This window comes from Chenopodium quinoa, unplaced genomic scaffold (assembly GCF_001683475.1).
Source record: "Chenopodium quinoa cultivar QQ74 unplaced genomic scaffold, ASM168347v1, whole genome shotgun sequence".
Lineage (NCBI taxonomy): Eukaryota > Viridiplantae > Streptophyta > Magnoliopsida > Caryophyllales > Amaranthaceae > Chenopodium > Chenopodium quinoa.
In genome coordinates, this window is record NW_018742656.1 from 495,698 (window position 1) to 508,546 (window position 12,849).

Genomic DNA, 12,849 nt, shown 5'->3' on the forward strand with positions numbered 1-12,849 from the left:
CAAACTATCCAATCTTAGGTATGAATGTACGAGGCATTACTTCCACTAGCTAGTCCGTATATTTAAATTATAAACCTGGTGTTTTTAATATATAAATCGATGCATTTTAGAGAAATTAATATACAGTCACAAATTGAAAAGTGTATGTGATGTTTGCATTTTAAAACAAAAGGGAATAAGAATGCTTTTGTCAAATAAAATGATCACCTCATCTATATGTGAAGTATATGTTAATTAATTAGTACTAATTAATTGTTAGAACATTCTCATATAGAGGTCTCAAAAGCACATTCGATCCGATCCGAAAAATATCCGATTCAGATTTGGACTCGCGTGGACATAACAATTTAATATAACTTAACTTTAAAAATTTACCCAATCCGACCTGACCATATCAGATCCGATCCAATCATCCGAATTGACACCCCTATTCTCATACATGCATGTTCCATACACACACAATTTATGTAGTTAAATTATACACCTAACATCCTAAGTAAGCATGTTCATTTTTGGCACCAAGTATATAAACTAGCACTTTAAAGTAGTGGATATATTCAAATACAAAAAGATGGAAAGTATTACATATTTACATGTATGTCCACCATTTTAAGAATCTCAATTGACAAAGAAGAATACAAAGGTTGTTTAGCTAACTTTAATTGTAGTGGAGAACGACAGTAGTGTAGGGCGTGTAAAGGTATGGACTTATTATCTACCCAATCTTATAAAATTAATCACTAATAGTCTAATAGTGTTTGTGGATAAGTGTTATAATTGAATTCAACCTTTATTAATCTTCCTTAATTTCCCACTTTTAAAAGCTAAGGCCTCCCACTAAGCTAGATTTTGCTTAAATTCTTCACCAATTCCAAGGTGAATCATAGATGTTTTAAATGATTATTTGTTTGAATGTTCTTGTTAATTTGTACGTAATCCTTAGTATTGACATTAATTATAATTAAAACGGTTTGTATAGTTTAATGGATATATTTGAAGATAAAAGTAGTGTGTTATTTTTAATGTGCCATTTATGTTTAAAATATAGTAGTAATAATTCCCTCAAAAAAAAAATATAGTAGTAATAATTACACATAATAATAAATGGAATTTGTTATAGGTAGGCCTTAAGACTATATGTAAGGAGTTAAAAATGAAAAATAAATTAAAATACAACATTAATTACATAAATTTGTCCGTGATTTTATCACGCATTTCTACATTAATACCCAATTAAGAAAACTCTTACATGTTTATTCTTAGTATCCTAAGGGTTGCACATATCATTTTTCATTTTTTATAATAAAACAAAAACAATAACACTTCAGGCCTGTTTTGATTTATTGAGCTGAATTGAATTGAATTGATTAGAGCTGAACTTAACTTAACTGTACTGAGCTAAAATGAATTGTTTATGATATAAAGAAATTAGGAACTTAACTTAACTTAACTGAGCTGAAATGAATTGTTTATGAGAGAAAGCATGACCGGCCATTAGGGTGTGCAGCATGAGCTGCCGCACAGGGCCCAACCTCCTTAGATCATTAAAAATGTATAAGTAATATATGTTGTAAAATTATTTATGTACATTAATAATGGCTTAGTGGTTTCATGAGCTCTACCTTCTTCACTTGCAAGAGGTCCTTGGTTCAATTCTCACCAAAGTCTTTTTTTTTTTTAACAATATATATATATATATATATATATATATATATATATATATATATATATATATATTTTACAAAATGTATATTTTTTTTTCTTTTCTACAAAATGTATTTAATGCCTATGCTTATTTAATGTTTACTATTTCCAAAACCATTAATGCATTTCTTTTTCTGCCATATATAATAAATGACTAAATTCTATTTACAAAGTATTTTATTTTTTATAATTACAAACTTTATATATTCCGTATTTGTGAACAACAACGATTTTGTTTCTTGCATTAAAAAATATACCGTGAGTAGTGAAAATTCATAAGCCAAATTTTATATTCTATTTTTGCACAGGGCCTCCAAAAAGGTTGGGACGGCCCTGAGAGAAAGAAATTAGTAACTGAACTGAAGTGATTGAAATTGAAATGAACTAAACTAAACTAAAATTAAGCTAAACAGAATAGGCCTTCAAAAAGAATTAACATGTATATGATGTCAATTTTTCTGTACCAAATTTGAAAGTATTCCATATACGAGTACTATTTATTTATCCCACAGAATACATAATTATTTTTTGTACAAATAAGTGACATATATCATAGTTAATCTAGTTATAAGGATACTTATTCAAGATGACATTGACTAATGGTACATTGATCTAAGTTGACAAAAAAAAAAAAAAAAAAAAAAAAAAAAAAAAAAAAAAAACATTTGTGGAAGTGTTGAAAGTTTCATGTTAAGTTTGATTTTCATCTGGATTGGCACTAATTAAACCCAATTACCCGGGGAGTGGAGTGGGTATGACCGTATGAAATATGGGTCATCTACTACATGACACCTGAGTGGAGTTGGCACAAAAACTCATAAGTTGCTTGCCTATTCAAGATTTCAAGTAAACACTAGTTACATAGTTTTCTTTACATAAATTTGTAGGAACCACATACAACGATTATATGTGTAGCCTTGATATTAAGATTTCAAGTAAACACTAGTTACAGAGTAATCTTTACATAAATTTGACTATTCCTAATCATTTCAAACATTTTCCAAAGATGGTGCCAATTTTGAAACTTAAGAACGCACATCAATCTAATTATATCAAGATTCAAGAGGGGTTTTTTTAGGAGAATCCCTCATAAAATATATCCCTTATTCCCTTATAATCGAAACAAATTTGATAAGAGTCTATTTCTAATCTCATATCTAAAAGTTAGAAAGCTAACCAACAACTACAGTCTCCTTATCAGCACTTAAATTCATGTTTCAAAATTAACATTTTAACATTAACCTTATGATTACATCTACTTTAATTTTAACATTTTTCATAATGATTTTCATTGTTTGCTATTCCAAATAAATAAATAAATATAAATATAAATATAAATAAAATAGTACTTCCTTGATAATTCATCTCTTAATTTACGGAGTATAATCAATACAAGTATGTAAAATCTAGCACTAGGCAATTTAAGTATCATGTCTTAATCCCTTGATCTAGAAAAATGGTTTAGGCACACCTATTATGAGAGGTGAACACAATTTTCTATGCTCCTCTTACATGGAAGTATGTCAATATATTACGGAGTGATACTTTCTCTGCTTCTTTTTATAATTCTCATTTAGACTATACATGTTTGCCAATGCAACATTTTGACCATAAATATAATTTGTTACTTGTTAGTAAAAAAATTTAACAATTACGGAATAATAATCTATTATCAAGACGAATCAAATAAGACTAAACATGACTATGTTATGTCTTATACATTAAGAGTAATTTAGAATATTCTCTCATATTATAAATAGTGTCAAAATTTCAAATATGAACTATAAAAAGGGGCGGAGGGAGTAATAGATTTGCCAAAATGAGTTTCCCTTACTGTATGATTCGTCTCTATACTTGGCTCTCCACACTGAAATTGAAAAGACACATGATTATATCAGTATCAGCATTAAATCTCTTAATTTGCATTGTTAGTGTTAACACGAAGTACAATTCAATATAAACTTCACACGTGTTGTTCAAGGACATAATTATAGCCCCTCAACTTTAGTTTGAAAGCAGCCTCACACCAATAAAGATCTTTTTTCAAAGTTTCTACAATTGTAAATTAAAGCATAAATCACAAAGCACTAAGTACTACTTCATTTTGTCACCTTCAAACAATTCTATTGTGGTAAGCTCCTAAACCCGTATCACAAGTGCAAAGACTAGTGCGTTAGTGACAAATCCACCAATCCCCCGCAATTTGTGGTTAATTTGTCCACACACAAGGATCAATTTATGATTATATTGTACAACAGAGTAGACCTGACAAATGGGTCATTCGGGTTAGGTATGGGTCAGGTTAAATTCCAGTCAATATATATTTGGATTTGGTTCGGTCGGATTATTTCGGATCAGCATTTTGGGTTGGCTTTGGGTCGGGTCAAGTGCAGATTGGGTCAATTCGGGTTGGGTCAATTTCGGGTCAACATTTTGGGTCGGCTTTGGGTCAGGTTAAGATCGGATGAGGTCTTTTTGAGTCGATGCTTTGAGTCAATCTTTATTAGTAGATTTATTTTTTTATACAAAATAATGATCGGGTCAATCGGATTCGAATTCGGATCCAGATTCAGATCCACGATCCGAATATTAAACAGATCGGATTTGGATTTAGCCATATTCGACCCGAATCCGATATGTTGTCATTCCTAATTGCAGTTATTTTCTATTTGGGTCTGCTCGGGTCAAGTATTTGGCTGAAATGGTTTGGGTTATTCAGGTATAAGATATTTGAGTTCGGGTCTATTTGGGTCTATTAATTCAAGTTAAATTCAGGTCGGGTCAATTTCGGATCGGGTCAACTTTGGGTTTCCGGTCAAAGTCGAGTCAATTCCACTTCGGGTTGGGTTGATTTCGGGTCAGTTTTGGGTCAATTTCATATCATGGGTCGGGACATTCGGGTTGGGTCATTGCCTCATTGGGTCTAGGTCAGGATTGCCAAGTCTAATACGGAGTAACATATACGTAGTATAAAGATCACTAATATAATTCACAATAGTTAAAACTTAGAGCAAGATTAGCGCAGTCTCATCTTAAGACTTTAATCCATTGCCACATCGGCTTTTTAGATTGAATTTAATTATTTTTCTAATTTATAACTATATTAAGACTCCTTAAAATTTATCTTTTTCAATCGCTCAGACTCATTTTTTTATGTATAAATTAAGTTATTAAAGTTTTTTAAAAATTAAAATTAAAATTAATTGAATGTTAAATTGAGTCTGAAGTTGATTCTTGAATTTTCAAGACTCCATTTTAGATTTTATTAAGACCAAACTTCATAAATGCTTAAAATAATCAAGTCTTGTTTTATGACTGTAAAATTAGAAATTGATGATATCATCTAGAATCTTAACACATAGGACTAATCTTGCTCTTATATGCAAACTAGGTTAGATCCCGTGCCATGCATGGTTATTATCATTATTTATTATTGATTTAATGTTATATTTAATTGATAGAATATAATATAAATTGTCTAAATTTATCATGGACAAAAATGAAGTATTTGACATAATGAAACATGGAATATCATGCTTATTAATTAACATTCTAATGTTTCAACAATATAAGAAAATCTATATTAGCTGAATATAGAAATATAAAGATTAAATTTTATTATATAAATAATTTAAATAAAATGAAATAAATTCCAAAAAAAAAAATAAAAAATAAAACCATCAGGTAGAAGAATTAAAAAAAAAAAAAGGAAAGGCTATGAGTTTTGACAAAAAAAATCTATACTTATCAGTTATCAGTGATCAACTAATCATATATTGTAATGTCTTTTTTTTAGTCATTAACATTTGTCTATCATAATTATATCCTTGAAGTAGATATTATGTTAATTGCCACACAACATCTTATAGTAGAAGATTGTATTATTTTCAAAAAATAATTTACAGAAGATTATATTTTGCGATTATATTGTCCATATAGTTAATTGAATGTCAATGTATAAAAAGAAGGTAAATATCATTGCTATATTTGTGTAGGAAACAAATTTTACAATTAATATCTTTAAATAATTTTTTTATTAAACTAATATATTTTTTAAAAAAAATACTAAGGACACACCAAAAATGACATGTGTCATTGCTGGTGTGTCTTTTAGTATATACGAAGTAGTTACTGATGTAATATGCGCATCATAATTCAAAAGTAAATAACACTTTTATGTTTTCTAAAATGCATTCGTAAAGAACATGCATGTAATATACGAGTAAGGAAAGAACTTGGCAAAAAAACTTATCAGGCGAACATATAAACATTATATTTAAATAAGAAATTTGTACCTTTTTTTTTAACATTATAATTTTACTTGAATTTTGTACTACAATATTTTTTATTTATTTATTTATTTTTGTCAGATTGTACTAAAATAGTTTATGACATGAAAGATGAAACAAAGAGAGTATGAATATTCTAAACTAGTTTGTGAGATCAAAGACGATGGACAAAGGAAGTACGGATATTCATCACTATTGGCATCTAATACTGATCTAGAATGTTTGAGTTACGAGTATCCTAGCTCTTGATTCACTCTATTAAAATTTAAATTAATGGTTAGAGCCCTATGATCGAATCCAATACTGAGCTCAATTCTTTCAAAAAATTATTAATGGTTAGATAAGTATAACGTTTTACCCTATTTTATAAACTACAAATTGTGCACCTCAAATAGAATAAAAGAAAGATGAATGGTCCACTAAATTGAACTGGACTTCCCAACCATAGAGAGTGACACTAGCAATGTTGGACAACATAATGCTCAATAATATTATTATTATTCCAAAAACTTAACTAATGTATACATCAAAGAGAATAATATATAGTGTACTACACTACTACCATAGACCATAGTAGTAGTTGTTAGAATGTTTATCTAAGACCGCCTAATGATGTAACCATGGGTTCTTTTAATTGATTGGACCATTACTATTTTAAAATTACAATTTACTTTATAATTAAATTATATTATCACATTGCTTACTACTAGACGTCAACCTAATATTATAAGAAATAAATTTTTAATTAAATCCATGTCTTAATTTTCTATTTTTGGCTTCTTGATTCCTTGTCAACTAATATAATGAACAAATGCAAGTTGCAATAGTTAATAAATTAATCTAGAAATGATCAAGTTCAATATGACAAAGCTAAGCTATATATAATTGTCGATATTGAGTATATGTTTTGTATTTTCTACTCTAGTTTGGAATAAAGGAGGCATCATTTGTCGCCAAAAACGTAAGATAGAATTCGACACATTCTCATTATAAGAGATTACTTTAAGATGAGGCACGCTAGAAGGGTCATGACACATTGAATTACGTTGTTAAGAGTACGGTAGAACTGGTAAAGATGTACGGAGAAGTTTATAGAGAGGTGGAAGAGAGCATAAGCAAAAAAGAAGGGCTTGGATCGACATAATTATTGGTGGCCGATGTTATAGGAGAGTGCAAGGGGCATGTATGAGAGAATTGTTTGGTTCTAAATATGGTGGAACCAAGAAATTAACCTAAGGATAACAAAAATTGTTGAAGGAAATGCTCAAGAAAAAAAGACACTTTTAGGGGAAAAGATTGTCCCACAATCATACCGTTGGAGGGAGCACACACTCCAGCTAACATCACCACATGCTAAGGCCGAAACCTTAGGGAAAAGTTTATGAGACTAACATGAAAATGTGCAAAAGCATAATTTTATGCAATGACTTCAATAAAGTGTCTTAATTTCTGATTCTAATAATGTTGATTGCACATTCCGTACAAGTCATGCAATATAATAGCTAAAAAATTGCTGATGATTATTTGATAAACTAAAGGCAAGATAATGTTCGTGATACAATCAAGACTATTTTTTGGCTAATTTACTAATCTCGAGTTCTCTATGATGATCTAAAAAATAGTCTTGATTGTTCAATATACATAGTACAGCCGATTATACAATAGAAAATCACTTACAGGTACTCAAAAGAGAGAATAACAACGATCAAATATCTTAATGAACTTCTGTGAATGTACCATTAAAAAAGATCAGTAGAGTAGATATGTAGTCCTAAAGAAATAAGAAATACAAAAATATGAAGGATGAGTGAGTAGTAGATCTAACTCAAGCTCCCACAACAATTTAATCAAACAAATTTATGTGGCAAGTCACTCCATGTACACAACAGATGCATCTAACTTCACCCCAGTAATGGCAGGGTGTGTTTCTATACAAGAATTTCAGTTATTCGCATCTACAACAGCATATCATGCTCCCTCCAGCACCATCTTCTCCTGCTCCAACATATTCCTCAGTTTTTATAACTCAAAATTGTCCGCCCCAATATATATATGTACGTTAACGCAACAACCATAAACCCCCAGAGAGAAGGCGGCCAAAACAAAGCCATTCATGTAAGCGTGGCACTGTAAGATGTGCATCAAGATCCTTTTTTACCTGAATTTTGCTACAAATAGCCATCATAGAAGAATATGAATCTTCTCCAGGTATTATAGATCACATGCTACTCAAGGATTCATCAGATTCGAGACACTCCTGAGGATTAGAGTAGAAATAGTCCTCCTCTTTCGGTTTGTCAGGTATTACCAACCTCTTAGTTGGTTGTCCACTGCGATGTGCATGAGTTTCCTTTACAGCAGTTGAGAACTCATCCCAACTAAGTGACCCAACAGTATACTTGTCTATCAGATCAACCAACAACCTTCTGTCCAACAAGATAGTCCTTTTGTACCCAAGGTACCTGAAATTGCATGAATCACCATATTTCAGATAATTGTGCAACTTGACCAGGGGCACATGAGCACAACTCATTCACGTCATACATTCAAACCCAAAACACTAAGATCCATGTAGATGAAATGGGAGCTTGCATAATATCATATTTTATTCCAACATAAAAAAGGGTAAAAAAAAATTGTATAAAATAAAAATAAATTCTAACAACACATAAGATGCACCAAACTTAAGTGGAAGCACATACCTGCGATGTCCCTCGACAACTTTTGCCATATTTCCATCATAAGTAGGAATGAAGATATCACTCTCCAATGACACAAGATAATCTAGTGCAGCCATCTGAGATGAGTGATTTTGAAAAAATCTCAAGTCTGCGGGATTCAATAATGTCTCTTTCCTAACCTGTTGTGTTAAATATGAAAGGAGCATGAGAGGTTATGAAATAAGTCATAACTAAGTGCCACAAAGACAGACTAAGATGGCTGCAATAAACTAACCAGCTTTGGATAAGATTCAGCAAGACTAGCCATCCTCCTCTCACCACCATATATTTCACCAGCTGCAATATATATCTGATAGCTAGGATCAATGTCCAAAGCTCGCAGTGCCAAAGTAGTTTCCTCTGGCGTCAATGGACAGAGTCCATCTTTCCTTTTCAAATCAGAATTTATGATCTTCTCTTTCCACCATGGGTAAGCATATCTATCAATGCAAATTAAAAAAACAGGTTCACAAAGAAGAAAAGAAAGATAAAATCAACATCCGGTTCTAGATTTGACAAGGGTTCCCAAGTACCTCATTCTGGTCAATTCATCCACCTCCTCAGTATTGCAACCCTGGGTGCAGCCAGAAAAGGCTAACATGTCCATTTCATATCGCAGATGAAGAACAAGGAACGGACCATTTTGACGTAGCAGCTTGACCACCCTTTTCCCAAGCTCCTCAATCTGAGGAGTAAATCTCAGACCACTGAAATTAACCCGGCATCTAAGCTTTTGAATTTCTATCGGTTGACCATTATTGGCGAGCCGGGCATCTGTTCTGTTTAAATGCAAAATCTTGTACTTTTGTATCAAAGGAAGTATCTGCAGTAACCAACGATAAGCAGAATGTCAGATGCAGAGCACAAGAGACAATGTACAGAAACCAGCAAGCTAGAACATTGAACTAACCTGATTGTTGTAATAAGATATATCAGACCAACTAACAGGAGCCATGGTATGAACTTTTCCCAGCTCTAGTCTTTTCTTGAGCCTAGGGGGAAGCTCCTTCAGAATCCTAACTTCATCTCTCAATGATGAAATAAAATGATCCACATCAAATATGTCTTGAAACTCACTGCCATGTAAATAAGTTAAATTAGGCCAACTTCATATGGAGTGTATGATAAAATATAATAACCTTGTCATTCCTGAAAACAAGTACACAATGTTCACAGACTAATTCTACATAGCATTACAAGAGAGATAACAGTAACATGCCTCGGATCAGCCCAGAAGGATGTTTTATCCAGCTCGGGAACAATAAGAGTGACATTAAGGTATCTTGCGATGGCTACCATGTCACATATCTGCAGAAAGCACGATTGATTAGGTTGAGTTCAGCTATTACAGTACCTCGCGAGGGATGCAAAGGATGCACGGAATATAATCAAAACCAATTATAGGTGCATCAACTGAAAACACAGCTAAATACTCACTGCTGATCTCATTTGATTAAGTCCTCCATTACACGAAACCATCAGGTAACCATTGTTCTTATAAACTCCTGGAAACAACATAGCACTAATCATATTAATTAACTGATTAAGAAACAGAGAGAGCACATTTAGTCTAATAAAAAAGGAGCAAAACCACTGTTTCAATCATAGAAGCAAAGGGTACCCCCACAATAAAGATAGCAACATGGATGCCAGAAATAGCAAGGACATAGTACCTATATAGATAAATTCTTGAAAGAAATAATTCAATTTAGGAGAAAATAGAACATCTGAAAGAAACAGTGTCCTTACAATAATTCTATATTTCCAATTAAAACTTGTGAATGTTCATCAACATAGAAAATCCACCAGACTCAGCTGATAATGAAAGGCATCATCATATATGTTATGACTACATCACATTTCAACATGGAAATAAGACTAAACCCAAAATACAGAATATGTGGCATCAAACAATTTTCCGTAGTTGGCTAATTCAAAAGGTGTGACACATACACACTTTCAAGTCATCAAATTAAGCATCAAATCGAGCTCGAACAATCACCAACAACCACTACAATCTATATATGATTAACTTGCACAAAAAAGTTGATAGAAATCATACAATTACACAATTTGTTTGAAGCAATAAAGATAGATGGAAATGGGTAGCTAGAAAAACTCACTTTTGGGAGGGCGAGGTGGGACTGAAACAGAAGATGGCAACTTAAGATAAGCAGATTCCTGAGTAAAACAAGAGGGCCAACCCTTCAAGACTCTAGGCCCCCAAACCTCCCCAAAAGTAGTCAAATTGACAATACAAGTCCATAACAAAACTGATGATGTAGCTCTAACCATCCATACCTTCATCTTCGACCTCGAACCGCCATTTGAGGCCGAAGAACTCTTGGATTTCTCCTTCTTCTCATCACTAACTAGAATTTTAACCCCCATACCAATCCCAATCCCCCACCACCTTCTTCTCCTGCTTTCTCTCTCCTCACTACCACTACTCCTCTCAACCTTACACATATTCCTCCTCCTTTCCTCTCATCCCAACCTCACAACACCCAATGCAACCAACAATTCCCTAAAATTACCTTCAATTTTCCTAATCAATGTTGCATAATACAATTGCAATCACTTTGCCCAAATTTAATCAATCTATAATACCAAAGATCCGAGTAAAAAAAAAAACCCAATATCAAAAAAATTCAACCAACCCCAGAAAAATAACCCACCAAATCAAAATCCAAAAATTACCCAGAACAAACCTATACCCAAATAATAAAGATCCAAAACACCCAGAATTTCAAAATTGCAGGAGAAATTATAAACACATTATCAATAACCGGGGAAACCCCAACAAAATCAGAGATCTTGGAACCCTAAAAAAGAAAAAAACGAAGACCCAAATTGGATCTTCGAAAATGCAGACGACCGGATCCGAGATAAAAGGAAAAGAGGGTAAGAATCAACGATGGTGGCGGGTGTCGGTGGCAGAAAAATGCAGGAGGAAGAAGATGAGGAGAGAGAAAATGGGGTACAAAAAAAATGGTTAGAAAGATGGAAAATGATGATGAAGGAAGAAAGAAGAAGAATGTGAAAGAAGAGAAGGAGAGAAAAATGAGGGGAGAAAGAGAGAGTAGAGTTTCTCCTCAAAATTTGGTTGATTTTGATTTTCTCTCTCCTCCTGAAGCGCGGTGGAATTTCACGAGCCGACATTCGGTGTCAAAAATTTCTCATTTTTTCACCATCAAATTTTAGATTGATTTCTACAAATTATTATGATTATTAATAGAGTTTACTTTTGAGGGGGAATTTTTTTGGCACTTGTTGTTGGTAATCGTGGATTTATGGGGATATTTGGCAATTGTGTTGTACACGGAGTATCAATTAGGGGAAGGGGTTATTTTTTTCGAATTTAACTGAATCTCGTTTATATTTGTTTATTTTTGCTAATAAGTTGGGTTGGAACTAGTTTAAAATTTCATTTTGTGTAATAGTATATGTTGTTAAACAACTAAATTATTTATGTACGTAAACAAACACGTTTATTATCTTTGTTAAGTGAAGATTTTGTTGGCACAAGTTTTTTTTTTTTTTGGCAAAAGAATAAAGGGTAGAATATTCAATACTAAAGGTTATGTACTCCTAAAGGCTATGTATACGGAATACCAATTAGGGAAGGAGGTTATTTTTTTCGAGTTTAACTAAATCTCGTTTATATTTGTTTATTTTTGCTAATGAGTTGGAATGGAACTAGTTTTAAATTTTCATTTCGTGTATCAGTATATGTTGTTAAACAACTAAATTATTTATTTTTGTAAACAAACACGATTATTTTCTTTGTTTAGTGAAGATCTTGTTGGTAAACGTTTTTTTCAGCAAAGAATAAAGGGTAGAATATGCAATAAATATAATCATTATCTGTAAACAAACTTTTAATATATTTTATAGCCCCCACCCCCCCCCCCAAAAAAAAAAAAAAAAAAGAGTAATTTAGAATAATTTCCATTGTAGTTGCCTACATTTGACCCTTGTCTAGTTAGGAAAGGCTTGATTATCATAATTGATGATTCAATTACCTTATGAGTGAGTAATGCTATATGCGGCTCTTAGGACAAAAAAGAAGCATTTAATAACTATCCTAATTTGGTATTAATTTAAGAATGTATAAAAAAAACGAGTAAATTAGT

At 32.1% G+C, this 12,849-nt stretch overlaps 1 protein-coding gene across 1 annotated transcript; it reads right to left on the bottom strand.

Moving 5' to 3' along the window:
- Positions 1-7,684: 7,684 nt before the first annotated feature.
- LOC110722231 (uncharacterized protein At1g04910-like) lies at positions 7,685-12,621 on the bottom strand. Its single transcript, XM_021901499.1, has 8 exons — positions 10,837-12,621; positions 10,151-10,218; positions 9,933-10,021; positions 9,624-9,789; positions 9,247-9,536; positions 8,949-9,153; positions 8,696-8,853; positions 7,685-8,455 (listed from the first exon to the last, which is right to left on the bottom strand). The coding sequence occupies exons 1-8, from the start codon at positions 11,180-11,182 to the stop codon at positions 8,212-8,214; spliced, it is 1,566 nt and encodes a 521-aa protein (XP_021757191.1). The 5' UTR covers positions 11,183-12,621; the 3' UTR covers positions 7,685-8,211.
- Positions 12,622-12,849: the final 228 nt, after the last annotated feature.